The following is a 22,345-nucleotide window of genomic DNA, read 5'->3' on the forward strand; positions in this document are numbered from 1 at the left end:
ACAGGATCACACTGCATATCCTATTGATTTCACTGGTGGTGGAGCTCATGTGCTGAACTCAATATTACTGACAACAATACTGAAAAGTTGGGGCTCTGAATGCCACTTAAAAATCTGGATTGTTAATCACCCAAATTCAAGCCAAATCTATCGCCATCTCCAATATGTAAACAATTATGGGGAACGATTGAAGCACAGTGGGCTGTATGAAACAATAAAGCTCTCTCAGAACAATTAAGCTTGCCGGATCAACCAGTTTTGGGTACTATTTTGTTAAGAACTGGGCTGGCAAGAGTGCAGCCATGAGGAAAGAGTACAATAGTTCATCAGTTGCACTTTACAAATACAGAACAGCCACAGCAGATAGCCTTTTGAGCCCACAGTTTACCATTTCAAGACACCTTCTGAACTCAAAATGGATAGCTTTGATTCGTAAAATGGAGGTGATTTTTCTGCACTACTCTGACGAAAACCTTCAGGAGTGGGCAAGGTTGGTGGAAGCAGGTTTTTAACGTTGTGGCAAGTACATGGGTGTGAATTTTAAACCTTCTTGAGAGCTCTATGAAGCTCCGGTCTATACTGAAGTCCTGAAATACCATTTGTTCCCATTATGGGCTGCCTTCTGCATTGCTAGCACTATAGGAACATCACAATGGATAGAAATAGTATCGGCAAATCCTGTTCCACTGTAGAAATTCCTCACCGATATTCTGTTGACTACTATTCCTGTTCAAGGGCATTTTTTTCCATGTCAGCACCAAAGACATCTTGAATTGAGATACTTTCAAGGAGCTATTCAAAATACATGACTTCAGATATAAATATAATGAAATTAACTGATTTATTCATTGACTTACTACATTAATAGTGCTATCCGATCCAGGTCTACACATAATCCTACTCTGATCTATTTAATGGAGCTTACTCTCAGGAAAGTGCTTCTAGGAATTTGCTGTTTGCTACCTTTCAATATAGATTTTCAAAACTGATCTTGTAGACGGAGTATGTCATCTTCTATTAGCTTCAATGCTATGGTTACATTGCTGTTTTTTCCTGTAGCAAATAGTTGATCATTACATCACAATTTAAATAGTTACCAGACTGATTGCCTCTTATGATCAAGAATTTTTTCCAGGTGATCAGGCATGGAGGAGAGCATGGATAGTGCAGAGGTTAAAGTCTCAAACTAGGATCTGGGAGACCCAGCTTTGAATCCCAATCCTGCTATGGAAGCTTGCCTAGTGATCCTTGGGCTAATCACCTACCTCACAGGGTTATTTGTGAGGATAACATGGAGGAGAATAGAAGAGCCCTGTGGCACAGAGTGGTAAGCTGCAGTACTGCAGCCCAAGCTCTGCTCATGACCTGAGTTCGATCCTGGCGGAAGCTGGGTTCAAGTAACTGGCTCAAGGTTGACTCAGCCTTCCATCCTTCTGAGGTCAGTAAAATGAGTACCCAGATTCCTGGGGGTAAAGTATAGATGACTGGGGAAGGCAATGGCAAACCACCCCATAGCAAAAGTCTACCAAGAAAACATTGTGATGCGACATTCCCCCATGGGTCAGTAATGACTCGGTGCTTGAACAGGGGGGCTACCTTTACCTTTACCTAACATGGTGGAGAATAGAAGGGCCTCTTTGGCCTCACCATTGGAGATAATGGTGGAGCATAAATAAAGTAAAATTAAAAAATATATTTTTTTTATAAATTTGAAAAATGCTCCATTTCCTTCCCCATTTCTAGGCTGTTGTGACACAACGAGAATTTCAATGAAATCCTAAGGAGAGTTACACCCTTCAGAGATGACTGGCTTCAGTGTAACTCTGCTTAGAATTATGTGAAGCTTTGGGCAGGTGAGCAGGTTTTTCCATAGACTACTCACTTCCGTAGATCTGTTGGCAGGCTTGCATTACAAGGTTTAAATATTGCATGCTTGACAGCAAGCTTTGCTGATGCTTCAGGGAAAAAAATCCGCCAGCAATCGCTGTTCTATAGTGTATCAAACGGATTAATACACCCATGCCAACAGTGGAATTTGGAAGAATGGGCTTACAATGGAATGGAAATCAGTCTCGTGGCAATGGAAAGAGTGCCCAGAATGCCACAATGCCCTGCAAGGGGGGGGAGCAATATTATTAATCATAGACTTGAGCAACTTTTATCCTTAAATGCAATTATTGTCATCACTGTTAGATTTTAAAAAAAAATATTGGGGGCGGGGATTACATTCTTATTTCACCTGCAGCCTGAAAGATACACAGCTGTGTGTTCACACATCCCAGTAAATTATACAATACGTTTTAGGCCAAATCAGTGTGCAGATCTGGGTTTTTTTTGTCCCTATGACAGATGAAGACTTTGCAATGAAAAGGACCATTCTTAGAGTGTCTCCAGAAGGCAGACTGGAGCGGTTCATCTGGCTTCAGTGCCCAGTTCTCCTTTTCCCTCCTCTAAAAGTGAAGAAAAAGAATCCGCTTCAACCCTATCATTAAACAAAGAATCGTTACATTGATGAGGAGAGCATTTCTGGCACAGTTGCTGCTCAATATGTAGGCACAGCAGGCCCACGTCTTGTGGAGCGCTTGGCAGGAGACCAACATGCCGTTAATAAGCAGGCAGCTGAAAATTCAGCAAGGGCAGAGCCTGTGTGAGCTGAGAGGATGATACAGTGTTCCTCTTGCTCCGAGACCAGCCTTCTTTGCAAACTAAACCTACAAATAGCTATCCTAAGCAGAGTTACTCCGATCTAAGTCAATGGGCTTAGACTGGAGTAACTTTGTACGGGTCTGTGCTGGAAGACAGAGTGATCACCGACGTCTGCATAAAATAAATGCAAAGAAAAACAATTTTATGTAATAGCCAAAAAACCCCAGTGCCAACGGGGAAATCAACCTTCAAGATGTCAGGCAGAACAAAACCCTTTTTAAAAAAGGCCATAAAGACGGAGCTTGGCAGGCCTTTCTTAGGAGCGAATTCTACAAGTTTGGGATCATGACAGAGAACGCCCTATACTTCCAGTATACATCCATAATAACCTAGCTTGTGACAAAAGGTATCAGCAGCAAGGCTGAAAATAACTGAAAAATAGTAATTTCATTCTTTTGTTGTAACTGAAATCTTTTTAAAAACCTTGATTTATGAAGGAATTTTTTTTTGTAATGCTTATAAAGGATGTCATATAGTCCCACTGAAATTGGCAGGACTGAAATGTTCATCACTACATTGTTGAGTGCTTACTCTTTCTACTCTTTGCCTGAGAATAACAGAGCAATCTACAGAGACTTACACCCTTTGAAGCTAATTGACTTCAATGGACATAGAAGGGTATAACTCCGCTCAGGATCGCACTGTTAAGCACGCCCTACCCTCCCTTGGAAATTGCATAGTTGCATTCACGACATGGAAAGCGGAATCCAGTTGACGTCATTATGCCCGTATGGATACTTCTGCAGTTGATTTTTCATCCTTATAACTGCAGAGGAGAACTCGAAAGCCTGCTTGTGCTAGATACCACAGCAGCCTTGAAAAGTGAGCTATCAGAATTTCAGCTCTGTGGTCAGTTCCTCTTGGCTGCAATCAGATGATCATATTTATAGCATATTTCAATTACATGCAAAAGTAACCTCCAGATTGGACTACTGTATCTGGGGCTGCCTTTGAAGACATCTTGGAAGTTTGTACAAAATGCAATGGAGTCAGCCACTTGGAACTCATAACTAGAGATGGTATGAACCGCATTATGAGCATCAAAACCCTATGAAAATGGCGATCGCATGATCGTGACCCGGCGGATCATGATCGTCCACAGCCAACGATCCAGCGGTTGGGAGAGGCCTGGATCGTGGCGTTCGGGCTCAGTTCAGGAATCCAGACACTCAGGTGCCAGCAATCTATTCCCCTGGCAATGGAGCCAGGGGAATGCCTGAGCTCTGTCTGCCCTCCTTCTGTCGCCCTGGAAACCCAAATGGAATCCCAGCTTTCCTTGATCAGCAGGGCTTCCTTTCAACCACAGAGCTGCAAAGCAGTTACAAGTTGGGAGAAGACACCCAGGGGAGGGAGGGGGAAGGGGGTGTTCTGTAGCCATGGGCACTCCAATCTCATCCCTGAAAACCCTGATAGGCAGCTCTGATGGCCAAACACAGACCTCCTGTGTTGCTGAATGGGACCCATGCTTATAAATAGCCATGGGCTAGGAACAGCGGCACACCCCGCTGCGTTTTCCATGATCCAGGTTCGGTTCAGGGACGGGAGATGGTTGTTGCTGTTCGGGATTTCGGGATTGTGGTCCACACCGAACCACGATCCGCTGGTTCGATAAATTTTTTTGGTTCATGCCCATGTCTACTCATAACTGCAGTACTCCGCCTCCTACACTGGTTACTCTTTTGCTTCTGGGCCCAGTTCAAATCGCTGGTTATTATTACTTTTAAACCCTTTCCTAGCCCAGGGCCTTCATGCTTATCAAAGTGCATCTCCCAAAATACTCTTGCATGCCAACTATCTTCTTTAGCCAGCCTTCTCGTTGTGGTGCCCTCTCTTACGGTTGTCTTTATGGTGACAATCAGGTTATGGGTTATTCTGTTGAAGATCATCCTCTGGAATGGCCTACCAGAGTGGGTGCAGAGGGTGTCTTCACTTGCTCTGTTTAGGAAGGCATGTAACAGTTTCGATTTTTTTCTGGCACTTGGTGGAGTGGTAAACTGTTCTGGCAGATTTAGCTGCATTTTAACCTGTTTTTATCATGCCCCTGCAACTTGTGGTTGCATTGTGAGCCACCCTAAGTTTAAGAAGATGTGATATGTTTATCCATCAGTGACCATCCAAAGCTGCCTTCTACCGAGTGAGATCTGAAGGACCACCCACTGCCATATGAACCTGCCCAAACTCTACATCCTCCTCCAAGGCTTTGCTTCGCTTGTCTCCGCCTTCTGAGATTAGGTGGGTGGCAACCTGGGACAGGGCCTTCTCAGCCGCAGCACCAAGACTCTGGAACTCACTCTGTCCTCTTCTGCCAGCAGGTGAGACATTTTTTATTCTGTCTGCCGTTCCCTCAATGATCCCTCCTTCCTGCCCAATGTTTTAATTATTGTTTTTATGTTTTTGTATGTATTTTACCTCTAGTTTTAATGACGTGTTTCTTGTGTTTGTTTTAATGATTTTAAAGAGTTGTTGTTATTGTGTGTGTTTCAACTTGTTAGCTGTCTTGGTGGCCCTTACGATAAAAATATAAATGCAAAATATATAAAATCTAGCTGACAGCAGATCCTTGCACAGGAAGGTCTTTTATAACACTTGCTACTGGAGAGCAAGCTTTCCCCCTGGGATGAGTTCAATGGTGCAATCCGTTGCACGGTGGCGGGGGGAGCTCGTTGGCTTCTTCCTCCTCGAACACTTGTTTTAGATCCCGATATTCAGGGGGGATTTGTTCTATCTGCTCCTGGGTGAGCAGCACTGGGGGGGAGCATTTCAGCCCCATTCCTGAGCCCATCCGTGCGCTCGACATTCCCCTTTCTCGAATACTAGGAATCCTGTTTTCCAGTTGATTTGGGGATCGTGATCCCATAGCCATCTGATCCCCAGTACCAAAGGGTAGGTGGTGGCTGGGCTTACTATAAAAGTCCTGGATTCCCAGTGATTCCCCATGCCCATGGGGATGGGTTCTGTTTGATAATTAGCGGGTTCCCCTTTCATTTGGGATCTGTCCATTTGTTCAAACACAATGGGGTTTTCCAGCTTGGTTACATCCAACCCCAGTCCTGTCACCAGGGCTGGAGCTACCAGATCTTGGCCGCAACCTGAGTCTAGTAAGGCTTGCACATGCATGTGTGTCCCCTTCTTTGGGTTTACTAAAGTTACTGGCATAAATAGTAGGGCCCCTTTTTGTCTCACCTTTGATATTGGTTGAGCTGGGACCTGCTGGCGGGACCTTTTTTATGGCAGGCCATAGGTGTTTCCCCGTTGCGGGGTGGCTTGCTCTTCCCCGTCTCCCAAGGATGTTTCAGCGGTCTTTTCCACAACCTCAAACCCGGGTTTGCATCCACTCAGTGTCTGGGGAGCCTTTCCCAGTGTTGGTGTCGTGGACGGTGCCGCCTCATCTGGAGTCGGGGGGTCCCCTGGGGCCTCTTCTGCTGACGCAATCTGCTGCAAAGTATCCAAAACCCCCACATTGAATACATTGGCCCCGTCGCCAGTGCAACTTCCTCTCCCCTGTTGGAGCTCGGGAGCTAGGTTCTGGTCTGTCCTTTGCCCCCATACTCATACGCGCTGGTTGGGAGCCTCCTTGCTGCCATGCTTTGAGAATGTTTACTATGTAACACCGGTTTTCAACTTTGCACGCAAGTTGGATCCATCCCAGCAGGGTGCTGGGGTTGTCTTGTACCAAGGCTTTCGCAACCAATTATACGTTTAGGCCATCCCGGAAAAGTTCTATCTTCATCTCTTCTGTCCAGCCATGTATTTTGGCCGCATACCGCCTGAACTCTGCCACATACTCACACACCGATCGTTGTCCTTGCTGGATCGATTTGAGTTTGGTTGTGGCCCTCTCCTCTTCCAGAGGGTCTTCAAACTGGGCTCTCGATGCCTGCATAAATGTATTTAGAGATCCAACTCGGGTGCATTGACTTCGTGCAGGGTTACATACCAAGTGGCCATGGCTCCCTCCAGGCGGGATCCCAAGTGACTGACCCGACTGGGTTCATTTGGGAATAGGTGGCCCCAGGTCCGGAAGAACTCCAATGCTTGTACGGTGAAGAATCTTAGTTTCTCTTGGGCCCCATCGAAATTCGCTTCCAACCCTAGCCCCATTGGATGTATGCCGTGTGCAAGGGGTGCCCCTCCTTGGGGTGTCCCTGGACTGCATGCCCAGCTGGCTTGAGGACCTGGTGTGGGATGGATTGGCTATCCAATGAGGAGAGATGGACACGCTGGAGACCCCCCCCCAGAGGTCCCAGTCCAGGATGATAGGGGCTTGGGCCCCTATTAAAGTGTCGGGGAAGGAGGGTTTGTGGCGGCCAGGCCATCGGTTGCTGCATTGGAATTCATACTGGTGCATAGTGAGGGACCGGGGCCATAAGTGTCCTTACATTCAGAGGTGCCCTGGGGGTCCTCGAGGACAGTCGTGCCTGCGATGTGGGTGGTCCCAGTGCACCCCTCGGTACTGTCTGGGGTTGATCTGGAGCCATTAGAGGCGCCGCTGCAGGGATCATTCCGGGGGGTTGTCTTCAACTGCAGCCCTGGTTGAGTTGCTCTTTGAATTTCCCAGTTCCTCTGAAGAGGCTCAGGTTGTAATCCCCCAATTGGAGGTACTTGTAATCCAATCTGGTGTGTAGTAGCAGAACCCATTTGTAATCCAGATTGCGGTGTTTCGAACCTCGATAAGGGAACTTTTGCGGCCGACTCCCTTTGGTGTGGGGCAGTGAATGGACTCCCACTGCTTCTGGCTACTGATGGCTCGCTTTGAAACGAAGTTACCGAAGTTCCTTGTAACTATCTCGTTGGTGAGTCCCTCTCCTCCAATGTCGCCTTCAAAGTGGTTGTGCGGTTGCCCCGTCGTCATCTTCACTGTGAGGGTAGGGTTTGTCTGGGTCTTGGTGGTAGCTACTTCATACACCATCTGTTGTAGATCATTTACCAGTCGCCCCATGTCTCGCCAGAATTCATCCAGCTCTGCTCACATAATCTTTAGTTCCTGCGATTCAGGCTCAGCACCCCCCTCTTCAGAGGTCGAGGTGGACGGTGGCATTGGTCCACTTTTCGCTTCGAGTCCTGGGGATACTCCCCTGCTGGAGACCCCTGGCAGAGAGCTTCTGTCTCCATTTGGGCATCTCATCCAGCGAGGCTCCCCCTTTGGTGGATCCATTAGGGGCCAACTGCTTTTATGCTTTTCCCCGCGACTTCCAACCGGGGAATTCTCAACCACCCTCCCTGCTTCGGGAGGCTCCTTCGTTTCTTCCACTTCCTCCGAGATGTCCAGAATCAGGGTATTTGTAATATCCTCATCCTCCAGCTTCAGCAAGGAGGGTGATCCAAACAATATTAAAAGTCTCTCTAGCTCCCTTCCTTCCAAGTTTGGCTCAGATGTCGGTAGTTAGTCCCAGAAGCCTGGTGTTAAGAGAGAAAGAAAAGGACTTCTACCAAAATGTCAGTTCCTGGCAGGTAGATCCCTCAGTCCCTCTCCAGTGAACACACATTGGTTCCAATAGAAAAGGCTTTATTCAGGATTTTACAGTTCAGGTTTGATCCCTATCACGGAGCTTGGTAGAAGTGACAATTCAAAACAACAGGTCAATATTATACTAGTTTTCCCGCGTTCCAGCAACGGTTACGTTTTAGTGCGCAGGGGTACACTGGTTCTGTGAGAAACCATTATAGTTATGCCTAAGCAGTAAGTACACAATACAGAATTCCCAGCATCTTGGCGAAGTAACAAAGGCAAGCATTTGGAGTCTCCAAGGTCATTTCTATCTTGGAGATGCATAGTTCTGTAAGATAACAGGAGGCCCATTCTGGCTGGAGGAATAACAGTTACGGTGTGAAAAGAACATGCCTACTGAGAGAATACAGTAGGTTAGACATTCAATATACTGTGGCATCAGTGAGAGAATACACATACAAACATGGCATGGATATACAGAGACATGACATTGGGGTTACAGCATTGGACTAGGATCTGGCAGGCCCAAGTTCGATTCCTTGGTCTGCCTTGGGTGCCAGTCATGCAGTCTCAGTCTATTCTACCTCATAGGGCTGTTGTGAAGATAAAGTGGAGAAGTGTAGAACAGCGTAAGCTGTTTTGGGTCCCCACTGGGGAGAAAGATGGGGCATAAATGAAGTAAAATAAATTAAAAATAAATGCACATATTTAAGGAGATTTGTCTGGCATTCGCATAACTTACATGCGAGGGACACCTGTGTAACACTGAGATGGGGCGGGGAGCGAACCCATGGCAATCAGAACTGATGCATAAAGCAGGGAGCTACTCAAGTGTTTTTATGCTGGTTTGGAATTTGTAGTTTGCTGGATTAGAGCCATGGTCCACCTAGTCTGGCACCCTGTTTCACACAGCCGCCAGCCCAGATTCACCATGACTAGAAGCTACTGAAGTCCCCTTTTAAAGCAATTTATTACAGAGGAAAGGATACAGAAGGCCTGGAAGAGCATCTTATGGGCATAATATGGCCTCATTGTCATAGTAATGGGTGGGAAAGCCTAATCTGTTTCGGGAATATGCCACTTTAGACTACAAGTGAGGGTTTACAAAACTGACAGTCAATCCTAAACAGAGTTACTCCAGTCGAAGCCCATTGATTTCAGTGGGCTTAGACTGGAGTAACTGTTCTTAGGATTTCACTGTGAATTTTTCTCCATGCAAAACAAGTTGACTGCATATAAAAGCCTGGTGCCTGAGGAAGTGGGCTTGGCTAGCCAATCTTTCTCCCTCTTGTCTAGTTTTCTATGATCAGAGAGGCTTTGTGTGTGCGAGTGAGTGACAGAGAGTACCAGCACAAACTGCTACTGGATGTGGTACAGTCTGGCCACAAGCCAGCCTTTTCTTCTGCTCTTGGAAAGCAGACCTAAAAAGAATTACCCCAAACGGCTGCTGGAATGTACAGGTTCCTTTCCTGTGAATACACACGACGAGGGTCAAAACAGATCACTCCTCCTGAGCTCCATCTCCTTCCCAAAGCCCTCATTCCCAAATCTTCAGGGATTTCCCAACCCAGAATTGGCAATTTTGCATAAAAGCAGGCGAGCCATTGCAGGTCAGGACACACAAGACCGACCTTGATAGACCAAAGGGTTGACTCAAGGGCGACCTCGTGAGTAAAGGCGCGCAGCATTCCCGTGCCAACCGCTGGTAGTTCGGATGGGGGCGACACAGCGCGCAAAGGTAGCGCATGTGGATACGCGCAGTTGAAGGTGATGGGCGTGGGTGACGCGGGTCAGCGCTCGGTCCCGCTCCGCCCCGGAGTACCTCCAAGTCACGGAAACGTTCCGGGTTCGTCAGGTGACATCCCGGCGTTCCAGACGGCCAACCCGCGTACCTGGAGGCCACTCCGAGCCTCGTGAGCGGCTCTGCGGCCGGCTTGGCTCCCTTTCCCGGAGCACCCGCGGGCAAGGCAAGGCAGGGCAGGGCCGGGCCGGGCAAGGCAGGGCGGCCGGGGGAGACGGGGCGGGGCTGCGCTCGTCACTTGGTGCAAAGCCCGAGAGAGTCTCCGGAGAGAACAACGGGCTCATTCTGCGTGCGGCAGCGAGGGGGAGAGGCAGAGCCGCGCGGGCAGTGGCCAGCCGGGAGAGGGGCGCCCCGCCAGTCTACTCGCCTGCCTGCCTCCCGCGGGATTCCGGCCGGCTCGGCGGCACTCATGGCGCGGTCTGCGGGGCAGATGCTGCTGCCACTGCTCTGCCACCTGGGGCTGGTCTCCACCTTCAACCTGGACACGGAGAATGTGGTGGCGTGGAGCGGCGAGTCTGGCAGCCTCTTCGGCTTCTCCCTGGCCATGCATCGGCAGCTGGAGCCGCAGGACCGGAGGCTGTAAGTAGCTGCGGGGCGCGGCGGGGAACTTGGCTCCAGCCTGGCTCGGGGGCGGAGGGGAACTCGGCCTGGATGCGCCGGGGACTGGCTGGGAGTCCCGTGTTGTGCAGAGGCTCCGCTAAGGCGGGGCCGTCGAGGATCCTTGCAAACGCGACCGGAGCTATGAGCAGGGCGCGCACGTGTGAATGCGCCAGTGCGCACAGGTGGGATCTGGCGGGAGTCCGCTCCCAGGTTGTAGGAAAAGAGAGGATCGCTTTGCGTTCTGAGCAGCGCTGGTTCCCCCGCAACCCTCGGGGTTTCAGGGACTTTTCCCAAGCGGGGAGGCTGCCTCGCTACTGTGTTGCGGGAAAGCCGCAGGCACCTCTTGGGAAGTTTGTTCCGGATCGCGCCTGTGTTGTGATTTCTCCACTAGGGGCTGGAGGTGTGGAGTCGGGGAGAGGCTGCAAACTACGATCACTTCCGCCGGTGTTGTGCAAATGTTGCCCCCCTCCCCTCCCACCAGCAACAGAGTTTCTTCTGGTTTTTCTATTTTGCAAAATGGGGTGGTTGGGAGAGGAAGGCCAACCACCTGTTAGCCAAAGCTGCCTAGATGAGAAAACCAGAGGCGGTCTAGAAAACACGGCAAACAGACGGCACGTATCAAAATGTCGGAAAGGCGCTGGAAGTGGCTGTTTAAAAACAAGAGAGTGCCCGATCGTTGCTTTCCTGCAGGCCCCTCCCGATCTGAAGTAAGGTGGCTTGGCAAACCATTGAAAAAAATTCTAAAGGCAATCAAAGTGCCCTCCTACATCTTGCATTCCTGATCTCTGCTAACAAAGAGTGCCGAGCGGGGTGCGCAGCAACAAAAGGACCCTCCCCCTAAGGGAATGCAAACTTCTCGGGTCAGGTCAGCAGTGCAAAGGGGGTGGTGCTAAAATAAGTGTTTTCTCCTCTGTAGGAAATCAAAGCCCTCACACAGGATACTTGATTTGAACAGTGCTTGGATGTTGACTTCTCAAAAAGGAGACACGTCCCCCTCTGGTCGGTCTGGCTGGCACAAATAAGATGCAGAGTTGCTGAGGCAGCTCTCTGTCCCCAACGAATGCAGGGGCTTAATGGAGTCAGGGGGCTAGTTTAAACTGGCAAGAGAGCCTCATAGAATCTCCAAGACTGACATTTGTGAGCTGGGGGCCTGCTGTGTAGGGTCATCAACTATGGGATGGGAAATTCCTGGAAATTTGAGGGATGGAGCCTGGGGAGGGTGGGGTTGGGAGAGGTGAGGGACCCCAGTGGGGTTTAATGCCATTCAGTCCACCTTCCAAAACAGCCACTTTCTGCAGAGGAGCTGATCCCTATCACCTGGTGATCAGTTGTAATTCTGTGAGATCTCCAGCCACCACCTGGAGGTTGGCAACGGTACAGCTGTGTGCCAGATGCATGTTGGCTGGGAAAAAAAATATAGACACTCGTATACAAAATGGAGGGGAGAGGGTTGTCATGACGAAACGAGGGCAGAAAGGCCGGGGACCCCAAAGAGAGGCCTTTTGACGTCCCTGTGTAAAGCCCAAAGGAAAACATCCTGTCAAACAAGTTTCTCTGCAAGAGACCGTGGTCAGATGGCCTGGTTTCCACGTGTGAGGCAGTGAGGTGGTGGGATGGACTGTGCCACGTCAGGCTGCAGGAGATGGTCATGCAGGATTGTACCACTTCAGACTGTAGGGGAGGCGTCATGCAGGATCACATGCTGGAATGTTCTTGGTTGCCTCCTGTCTTTTGCCTTTATCCGCCACCTTCCTTCTAGGGTGGAACTCCAAGGTGGTATCACACAGCAGTGTTCCAGGAGGTCTCCTCCTCATCCAGGCCCTTCCTAGCTTCAACAGGGTTGCTGCATCCCACAGGCCCTCCAACCTTCGGAAGTTTGATATGTAGAAATCAGCAAATGACCTTTCCTGGCCAGGAGGTGGACATTGTCACCTGTTTGCTACTGAGCAGGCTGTTATTAAAGAGACAGCTGTGGGGTAAATTCCAAAGATGGCGTTGCCCGGTTCAGTGTACAGGTGTTTGGTTCTTTGCAGCAGGAAGTAAGTTGGGGCACAGTGGTCAGCGTAGGTTTGGATGATACAGGTTCAAGACTAAATGTCAGTTTTGAACTGGACAGAGGAGGAGTGGCAACGCCAGCGTGGTGTAGTCTTCAGAGTGTCAGACTACAGAGTGCCAGAGTGTGGGGGTTCCAGGTTCAAATCCCTGCTCTGCCATGAAAACTCTCTGGGTGACCTCGGCCCAGTTTCTCTTTCTCAGCCTGAGCTACCTCACACAGGTGTTGTGAGGATAAAACGCAGAAGGGGAGAATGATGTTGCAAGCTGCTTTGGGCCCCCGTTGGAGATAAAAGTGGGGTGAATAAGTAAAAAATAAAAAGCAGAAGTGAAATGGGGCCGCCATTAAGATGAGGCATATCACTGGAATAGGGTCCTGAATTAGGAAACAAAACTTGCATCCAGTCTTAGCTATAGTATGCAGAATAACATGTGGTAGGATGAAAAGGAAAAATGCCCTTTTGTAATGTGTTAGGGTGCCTTTCCCACCCTGTTGGTTTCTTCTTGAAATGTGTTCAGTAGTTCTGTGTAGGCTGAGATACAACAACTCTGATTTCCGAATCATGAAGATTTCCTTTCAGTTACCTGGTTAGCATTAACCATGCTTAGTGCTGATGCAGAGCAAAGTATTGGAGGGAGGGAAACTCACCTGAGAAAGGAGATTAAGGTACCTCCCACCCACCCACCCACCCCTGTGGACTCTTGGTCCATAACCATGATTTAGAACAGGAGGCAGCAACCTTTTACAGTTAAAGAGCAGAGTTTCCAGGTGTCTTTTTTTATTCTGCGGGAGCAAAATTGGGGATGGGGTAACATTGTGTAGCATCACTATGTTACTTCTCTTTGTACCTGGAAATGATGTCATGACACTCTAGGAATTCCTCAATCTCTATGATACAAACCATTGAGATTTGGGGAATTCTTGGTGTATTATGACATCACTTCTGGGTACAACTGGTAGTGATATTGCAGCATGGCTTCTCACCCCCTCCCCTAGTTTTGCAGCAGTGCCCGTGGGGGCTGGGGAGAGTTAGAAGCCAGGGCCAGGCAATCTGGTAAACCTATTAAAAAACCAAACTACATCAATATTTAGAGCAAGAGATTAACAAAGAGCCAGTATAAGAAAGGCCATTTGTGTAGTTGAAAAAGTACAATTTAACATTACTAATAATTTACATGTAGATTGGTCATTTGTAGTTTCCACAGCCCAAATAATGGTTGCTTTGGGTCCTTCTTAAGGAAGCAGAATACTGGATCTCACAATAAGTTATAAATATAGGCAGGAACGACCTGCACAGTTGTTTTTGTGTACTTGCATAAATCTGTGCTCTTGGATTACTGGCAACTGTTCATCTCTATCATTTCCCCTTCTGTAAAACATCTCTAAGAAGACCTTTAGCCCCATAAAAACCTTTGCCTGCTGTTTCTTTCCCACAGAGAGATGGTGTGGTATAGTAGTTATTATGCTGGGAGACCCAGATTCGAATCCCCACTCTGCTGTGGAAGCTTGCTAGGTGACCTTGGGTTAGTTATGCACCCTCAGCCTAACCTACCTCACAGGGTTGCTGTGAGGATAATATGGAGGATAGGAGAACAATGGAACATGGGACATCTGCACCAGGTTTGAGTTAGTGAGTGTTATATAGACATTTATTAGCCTATATACTGGTATGACAAAGGCACAGAATCCTTTGTTTGAAAAAAAGGGGGAAGGAAAGGAGTTTCTTATGTCCATGACCTTACTGAAGTAGTAAAGTATTTTAACAATCCTATAACAAAATATACCACTTTTTTGTAATTTAAACTTTATAATGTATCTAAGAGCCATCTATTTGTGATGTGATGTGAATATTCTTACTCTCCCCTTCTCCCCCGCCAGTTTACAGTGACATTCCTGGATTAAATACACTACTAAGAGAGAGGAAAATTTCATACCTTCTTTGAAAGGAAAAAAAAACCCTAAAGAAGAAGAGCTCAGCAATTTAAACCTGAAAGTTTGTTTTTACAGTTTGTGCAGTGGCCATGATACTGTCCTTATAGGGCAGACCGTTTTCAGGGTGAGAAAAATCCTAAAATGGATTTTATCTGATATTGTGACAAGTCAAAAAGAACACATGTGCTTTGAACAAGTTTGTGGGTTTTTGGCAGCTCCTTTTGGAGCAGAAAATAAGGAGCGGTGTGCCTTTCTTTTGCCCTGAAGGTTGGGCTGAGTTGCCGCAAGTGGGTACATGTGCTTCCCCTGGGACTGGCTGACTCATCCCCCGCTGCTGGCTTTTACCCAACCTTTATTAGCTAGCCTTTGGACTCTGCATGTTCCTTCTAGTAACCGACCCACTTTCTTTTTCTACGAGTGTACATACAGCGGGACACTCCCATTCCCAGAGTGTGATTCCTTCCTACTGCACAGATGCAAACCAAGCACAATAGTGAAAGCTGAATCCCTGAATATGCTTAATGGGAAATGAGTTTCACCCCTAAGGAAAGACATTTTGAGACTGGGAGAGGTATTTTTTTAATAACAGGCACTGAGCCCTCTTGCTGGGCAGTTAAAGGTTTTTTTTTTTTTAAAGACTTGATTCATTTATGGGTTAAATGTTGGCTCAAATCCTTTTTCTGGAAGTGGGGGGGGGGAGTTGATACCTGCCAATTTACCCCTCCTGATGTAGACCTCTGACTTTCCCCTCATGCTGTTCATGGGAATTCCCTACCCCCTACAAGCAGTTCAGGGGGCATTTTGGGCTATAGTACAAAAGGGGAGGTAAGAAAGTTGTGATTTTTAGTGGGATCCAAATCAACCTCAAATAACGGTCAGGTATTTTTAAAGTATTAACTTTAAATCTAAGCAGGCTTGATACATCTGCTGGTTTCACAAACCAACAACTTACTATGAGAACAAACTTTTTTTGTAACTAATTTAAACTGGCACTCTGCTCACATTCCTGTGTGTTTGGAATATGCCTCCAGTTCTAACAGGTGGCCAGTAAGAGAAACTTTGTCGTATTGCCAGGTTTGTCCTTGATCGATCCGAGGCTGGGGGTGGGGAAAGCATTCATCCTGGCCTTTGCTAACAGAGGGCAGAAATAATGACAAAAACGCAAGCTGTCCATCTACACAGTGGCATTCTTAACTTGGTAAAGTAGTTGACCAAGTTTAACTGAACCATCTCCCCCCAGAATTTAATTTCAATTGCTTCTATACTAAAGACTAGTTTACATCCGTGGCTTGTCTGTCCAATTATCTGTTGGCCCCAGGTTCCAGGACATGAGTGATTGGCTGAGCACTTTATGTTCCTGTCTTATGCTGATAGGATGGTATGGAAGAGACAGTCAGCCCCAGGATATTTCTTTATATTGCTAAATGTGGTACAGCTGTTATGTAGTTACTATAAGTTGAGAAATACGTTTTGTCTGCTTTGTGTCTTCTCACTCTAGATTTGTTGGTATCCCAAGAGAGCACCAAGACTGGCTAGAGATGCCTGTAGAAGATTATAGAGATATTGGAGAAAGGATTAGTCAAAAGCCCAACCTTTCCAGTATCTGAAAGCTGCCCATTTCCTTCGTACTCCTTCATCCATATTTTTTACCTCTCCAGCAGATGCAATTGCTATTCACTTGCACTCTTTCTCCTGTTATTTTACGTTCGTCCTGGGAAAATTGATTCACTCTAAACATATGAAACTGACTTGTACTGAAGTCAGACTATAGGTCTGTCAGGGCCACTGTTGTCTACTCTGATCGGCAGCTGCTCTCCAGGATCTCAGGCAGAGGTCTTTCGCATCACCTCTTACCTGATTCTTTTAACTGGAGATGGTGGCGATTGAAACTGGGGCCTTCTGCACGCCAAGTAGATGCTCGTCCACTGAGTTGTGTGCTAGAAGGGAGAACTAAACTGTCTATGTGCGTGTTAGACAGAAGTATGATAGAGTGTGGAGAGAAGTGGTCCAGAGGAATTATGGGAAATGGGCAAGGTCAAAGGGAGAGGGGGTTGGGAACTGAAGGAAAAGTGTGAGATATAAAGTATAAAGAGAAGCATGTGAGGGCTGAAATTCTACAGGGAAGGAAGGCTGGAATTCTTGTTTTGATTTGAAATAACCAGCGGGTTCTTTGGCTGCATACCTCTAGCTTATGTCAGGTCATAGAGTGGTAAAAGTCTTTACTAAGAATTTCACAGGTGGTTAATAATTTCTAAAAGGTTGTCTGGAAGTCTTTGTGGTTTTTGAAATCTGGTCAAAACCTATTCAAGATGAGCCAAAAGACTGTTAACTGCAGGTAAACAGATCCAGAGACGAAGAGAGCTGTGGCCCTCAAAGGCTTATGCTACAATAAAGTTGGTTAGTCTTAAAGGTGCTACTGGACTCTTTACTATTTTGCAGGTAAACATCATTCTAACCAAAACAGAATGGAGTCTTGGGGCAGCTTAAAGAACAGCAGATTTATTTGGGCAAAATCTCTTGCGGCTAAACTTTCCCCAATGCAAACCTGGAGAACGTTCAAATGAAATGTCTAAATAGTATACACAGGTCTGGTTGGAGTTTTGTTTTATATTTTAAGCTGGCAAACTAGGAAGTAGGCAAATTCAAAGATGAGGCTTAAATAAATCAGCATAAACATGCCAAGCCAATTCTGTACCACTGAGCTATGTGGCAAGAGGGAGAACTGAAGTGTCTTGTCTGTGTGTGAGAGAGATGAGTATGATAGAGTTTGCCAGCTCCCTCTTTAGGGTCAGAGTATGGAAGGCAGTGGTGCAGGCAAGTTTTCCTGGCAGAGTGGGAATTCCAACCCATGCCGGCACTCTTGCCACTACACCATACTAGCTCTCTAGTCCTGTGAGCTCTGTGCGTTTCAGGTGACCTGCTTGCCAATCCACTGTAAAGGAGAAAGAGGTTATGTACTTGCTAGCTATGTTTGAAAGAAGGTGATGACGACATGGTGGTTAAGCATCAGTTTCAATAAACAGATTTTTAAACTAGTGGGCTGCTGCCAGCTCAGGTTTGTGAAATTTCTGGAGATTTTTGAGGTGGGACCTGGAGAGGGCAGGGTTTGGGGAGGGGCCTTAGCGCAGTTTAATGCCGTACAGTCTACCCTCCAAAGTTGTCATTTTCTCCACAGGAACTGGAGGTCAGCCGCCACCTGGAGGCTGGCAACCCTATGCCTCAAAGTGTTGCTGTATACTGCAGTTGTTCGCACATGAAGAGTGCTCTGTTTGCTTCCTGTTGAAGAAAAGCTAGTTAGATCTTGAGTTCATCTGGTAGGCTAATTTGTGTCCCGCTAAGAAGTTGCTGCAATGTATGTCATCGTAGCACGCATGTTTCTTGCCTGGGCAAATCAGAGTCTGCTGGATTTATTTGAGCACATATTTCTAACTATAGCTGAGAGCTCTGCGTTAACTCCTTCTAATTTACTTTCAGGTATGCAGAAGCAGTAGCACGTGCCATTCCTGCATCTGCAAAAAAAAGAAGAAGGGGAAAACGCATCTTGGATCTCTCTGATATTTTGTAGCTGCTGCCGGTTTCTCTTAGAGGAGAGAGGGCAGTTTCTCTACCACTAGTTGACAAATGTAAAAAGGTTTAGTGTGCGATGAGTCTAACCAGTGCAAACAATTGGGACAGTGTTCCCAATCAATGAAGCCTGAATACTCAGATTATAGGGCTGTGCCATAAGTAATAGCTCAGAAAGATACCTGGGTAAGGGACAGAGACTACAGACTAGACTATTGGGTACTGTCTACTGATGTAGATACATTCCTGCTAGGTAAAGATGTCATGTACTCACACTTTAAATTCAGAAAGGTTTTAATCTACACGATTGGCTTTCTGCTCGTTTTTCAAATTTGTGCATACCGTACCCTACTGTGTCTGTTTTAATTGAATATCTTAACTGTTGATCATGTTGTATTTATGCTTTGTGAATGTCCTATATTGCATTTACTTGCAGTATGTAATCTACCTTGGATCTCAGTGAGAATGGTGGACTGTAAAACAACAACAACAATAATAATAAAAAACCATGAATGACTATAATTCTGGTGGGATATTTTCTCAGTTGTGTATTAAATGTGAAGAAAACCTATATTTTCAACTGTTTGACCATCCTTCTTGAGTAATGGATGATTGAAGCATAATATAAGACAGTAACAAATGTTCTACTCAGTGCCATCAAGCACGGCTTCATTAAAACTGCATAGATCTGAATCTGCTCCAACAACCAAAATGGCAGTAGCGTGTTTATTCTGGAGTAATTTATTATAGCAGTTTCAAAACTGGAGGGCAAGAGAAAAAAGATGCTATGTCCTCATTCTCAGCTGTACTTCACCTGTACAGTCTTCTCTGCCCCCCTGCATCTTCGGGCAAAAGGGCCATCCCGCCTGGTTTTGACTAGAGATAGGCACAAACTGAAATATGAACCCAAGTTCATCACGAACAGGCCAATTCGTGGTTTGTGAACCAGCGGTTTGTCAGAGCCCATTTCTGACAAACCGCTATGAACTTAAGGGCGGTTTGTTTGGTTCGTTTTTTGGTTTGCCACTGCAGACAGCCTGGTGCCAATCAATCAGTTTCTTAGGCAATGGGGGTTGGGCTTTCTGCAGACCTTATGCTGACCCAGAAGTGACCTTCTGCTGACCCGGAAGTGGTGATTTGCTGGCCCAGAAGTGATGTTTTCATGAACCAGAACAAGCCGGTTCGTGAACTGGGGCAGGTTTGTGAAAGTTCGTGGTTCGTAAAACGTGACGAATCACGAACTGCATGGTTCATTTTTTTTCTGGTTCGTGCCCATCTCTAGTTTTGACCTGTTCACGTCGGCACCTTGTTAAGGCAACACCAGAGAGATTTGGATAGAAGATGACAATAAAGGCCTTTGTTTTACCTATTGGGATGAATGGGTGAGTCCAACTTCAAAGCTAAAGTTCAGTTGTGGCTTTTCAGATATGATCATAAAACAAACAGACAAGTTTGCTAAAATGCCCAGGTCTGCTCAGTGGGGTTAATTCACAGTGACAGCTGCTTTTTTACTAGCATGGGCAGAAGTTCCATAAACCACAGCACAAAGCCAAGTTCATCTCTCTTCTGCCAGGCAAGCAGATTCCTGCCTCACACTGCAAGGTGTGTGTGTGTGGGAGTCACGAAAGCTTTTCTCATTATACCTAACACAAGGCTGGAGACCCCCTCAGCTGACACCCTTCACAGCAGAAGTTGAACTTTATGAAAAGTCAGTTGCGGCAATAATCTTCCTTGGATCTGAGATAAATTATCAGCTGATGATGTCACTGAAGTGATGCTGAGCCGACTGCTTCTGGGAATCCATGCTAAGGCAACTGACTGATTGACCTAGGTTTTTGAACTAATGGACCGAGTGTTTTAAACCTCTGATTCTTTCTGAATGCTCACTGGGTAATACCTGGCCCTCTCCAGCTAACTATTTCTCTGAGGATGTACGTGCCTAAGATTCTTCTAGCCTATAATAAATGCAGTTAAATACTGGGACCCAAGCAAAGGGAGAATTGATGATTATTCTCTTAATTTCAGTGCCACTGTGGTTTGAGAGGGAAATGAATGGGACCCACTCCCCTTTAAAATGAAAACGTGCTTTGAGAGATTGCATTCTGGGCGCTGGGAAGGAAGGAGGTGTTTGATCCTTTCCTTGCGTTCCATTTGTCAGTTCAGACTCCCATCTCCCTAGACCAGGGGCATTCACTCCACAGCTTGCAGAAAACCACATTCACAATGACAATCAATCTCAAGAGCCATGTAACTATTGCATGTCCTATGTGCTACCCCACAACACATTCATACACACATAATAATATCAAATATATCCATGTTAAATATATGATTCCAGTCTTTTTAATTACTGGAGTTTCTCTGAGCATGTAGGATTCTCTTTTTCGACCGCTACCGAACTTTAGAAAACCTTTGTATATCTGGAGCGAGGCTTGCAAGTTAAAGCTATGACACAAAACAGTGTGCAGGCATTCGGGTTCTACAGAATTCTTTCTTTTTATGGTTTTTCAAAGAAGTTTCCCCATACAAAGAGTATCCTGGCCTGGATAGCCCTGGCAAGCTTGATTTTGTCAGATCTGGGAAGCTAAGCAGGAGCAGTCTTGGGAGACTTCCAGTGAAAACCAGAGTAGTAGAGGCAGGCAGTGGCAAACAACCTTTGTTAGTCTCTTGCCTTGAAAACCCCAGCAGGGGTTGCTATAGGTCAGCTCTGGCTTGACGACACTCTCCACCACCACCACCACCACCACCACCACCACATGCAGAGAGTAGTGTTGCCAGCCTCCAGTTGGGGCCTAGCGTTCTCCCAGAATTAAATTGATCTTGAGACTACAGAGATTTGTTCCCCTGGAGAAAATGGCAGCTTTGGAAAGTGGACTGTGTGGCGTACATCCCTACAGAGCTCCCTCTGATACCAACGGGGCTATTATGAGGATAAAATGGAGGAGAGGAGAACAACGGTCAGCTACTTTGGGTTCCCATTGGGGAGCAAAGCATGGTATAAATGAAATAAATAAATAGTTCAGCGCAGTCCTGTGTGGACTTACTGCAGTCTACGCCTATTAATATCAATGGATTCAGATGGAGTATCTCTGTATTGGATGGACCTGCAAGAATCTCAAGTTCCTCAAATACAGAACATGACATTAGGTGTTTTTCAGCTATTAGGTAATGTCGAATGATAGATAATTCTGGTTTTTAAAATCCGCTGCAACTGAGGATCAAATGTAACCATGGAGTGAGCAGGAGTGGTTCCATCAACTTAGTGTATTTAGTACATTTTTCTCCTCCGTTTCCTGCAAGGGCTTCAGGACAGCATACACTGTTCTCCTTACAACACCAACCCTGTGAGGCCAGTTAGGCTGAGATGGAGCACTCATATGCTGATTAGTATGATGCCTGCAATTACGGGAAAAGCTTATAATCGATACAGAACATTTATTGGAAATGAAAAGCGCCCAGGTTTGCTAATCAGTTTCTTGTTAGACATTGTCTTTGAAGCTGTACTGGTTTAAGTGCTGCCTACAGTTTTCAGCAAACCATGGCCTAGAGGGGAAGGCGGAAGTGTATAATCTTTATAGGGGCTAATGGCTGCCGGTAGGTTCTTAAGCATCTTTTTCATTTGGGAAAGAGGCTTGCTGAGGCAGCGTGCAGAATACCAAGGCAATTTTTTATTTTATTAGCATATATAAATCAACCTTGTGCTGTCAGGTACAGTTTAAACTGATGTTCTCAGAGCACTAAAAGCATCTCTGAGGCAAGGAAGAGAGTATGTCTAAAAATTACACGTGCACGTGCCTAGACTGATGAGTGGTTCACATTCTGAAAAGTGGCCATTTTGACCATGTAAGGACACTCCGACTAGATCATGTCAAGGGGTCTGTCTACTCCAGCTTCTCCCAGCGGGCAGCCAGTGACCTCTGGAAGGCCTGCAAGCAGAATATGGAGGCCAGAGTCTTCCTCTCTTGTTGGTCCTCAGCAACTGGTGTTCAGTGGTATACTGATTCTGAACATGGAAGTTCCACTGAGCCAACGTGCCTAATAACCATTAACAAATGTGTATATCTCCTTTTAAAACACGGAAGATAACAATCTCCTTTTAAACCCATCCAAATAATTGTTAATCCTGAGGCACAGTATATAGAGGTTCTTAGCAAAAAAAAAAAAAAATTGAACCGTTCAAGTTTAATTCCACTACAATTACAACATGAAACTGGAGAATTTTGAAGAATTGGAGAGCTGC

At 46.4% G+C, this 22,345-nt stretch overlaps 1 protein-coding gene across 2 annotated transcripts in view; it reads left to right on the forward strand.

Annotated features, from left to right (window-relative positions):
- The first annotated feature begins 10,206 nt into the window (after window positions 1-10,206).
- Window positions 10,207-22,345, forward strand: part of ITGA6 (integrin subunit alpha 6) — a 71,461-nt gene continuing 59,322 nt past the window's right edge. The window contains exon 1 of one of the 2 annotated variants that reach the window (XM_054970585.1): window positions 10,207-10,535. In XM_054970585.1, coding sequence (XP_054826560.1) covers window positions 10,366-10,535 — 170 coding nt within the window. In that variant the 5' untranslated portion in view covers window positions 10,207-10,365. The remainder of the gene's footprint in view (window positions 10,536-22,345) is intronic. The other variant, XM_054970584.1, reaches the window with a different exon arrangement.

The sequence above is a fragment of the Eublepharis macularius genome, chromosome 2 (assembly GCF_028583425.1).
Source record: "Eublepharis macularius isolate TG4126 chromosome 2, MPM_Emac_v1.0, whole genome shotgun sequence".
Taxonomy (NCBI): Eukaryota; Metazoa; Chordata; class Lepidosauria; order Squamata; family Eublepharidae; genus Eublepharis; species Eublepharis macularius.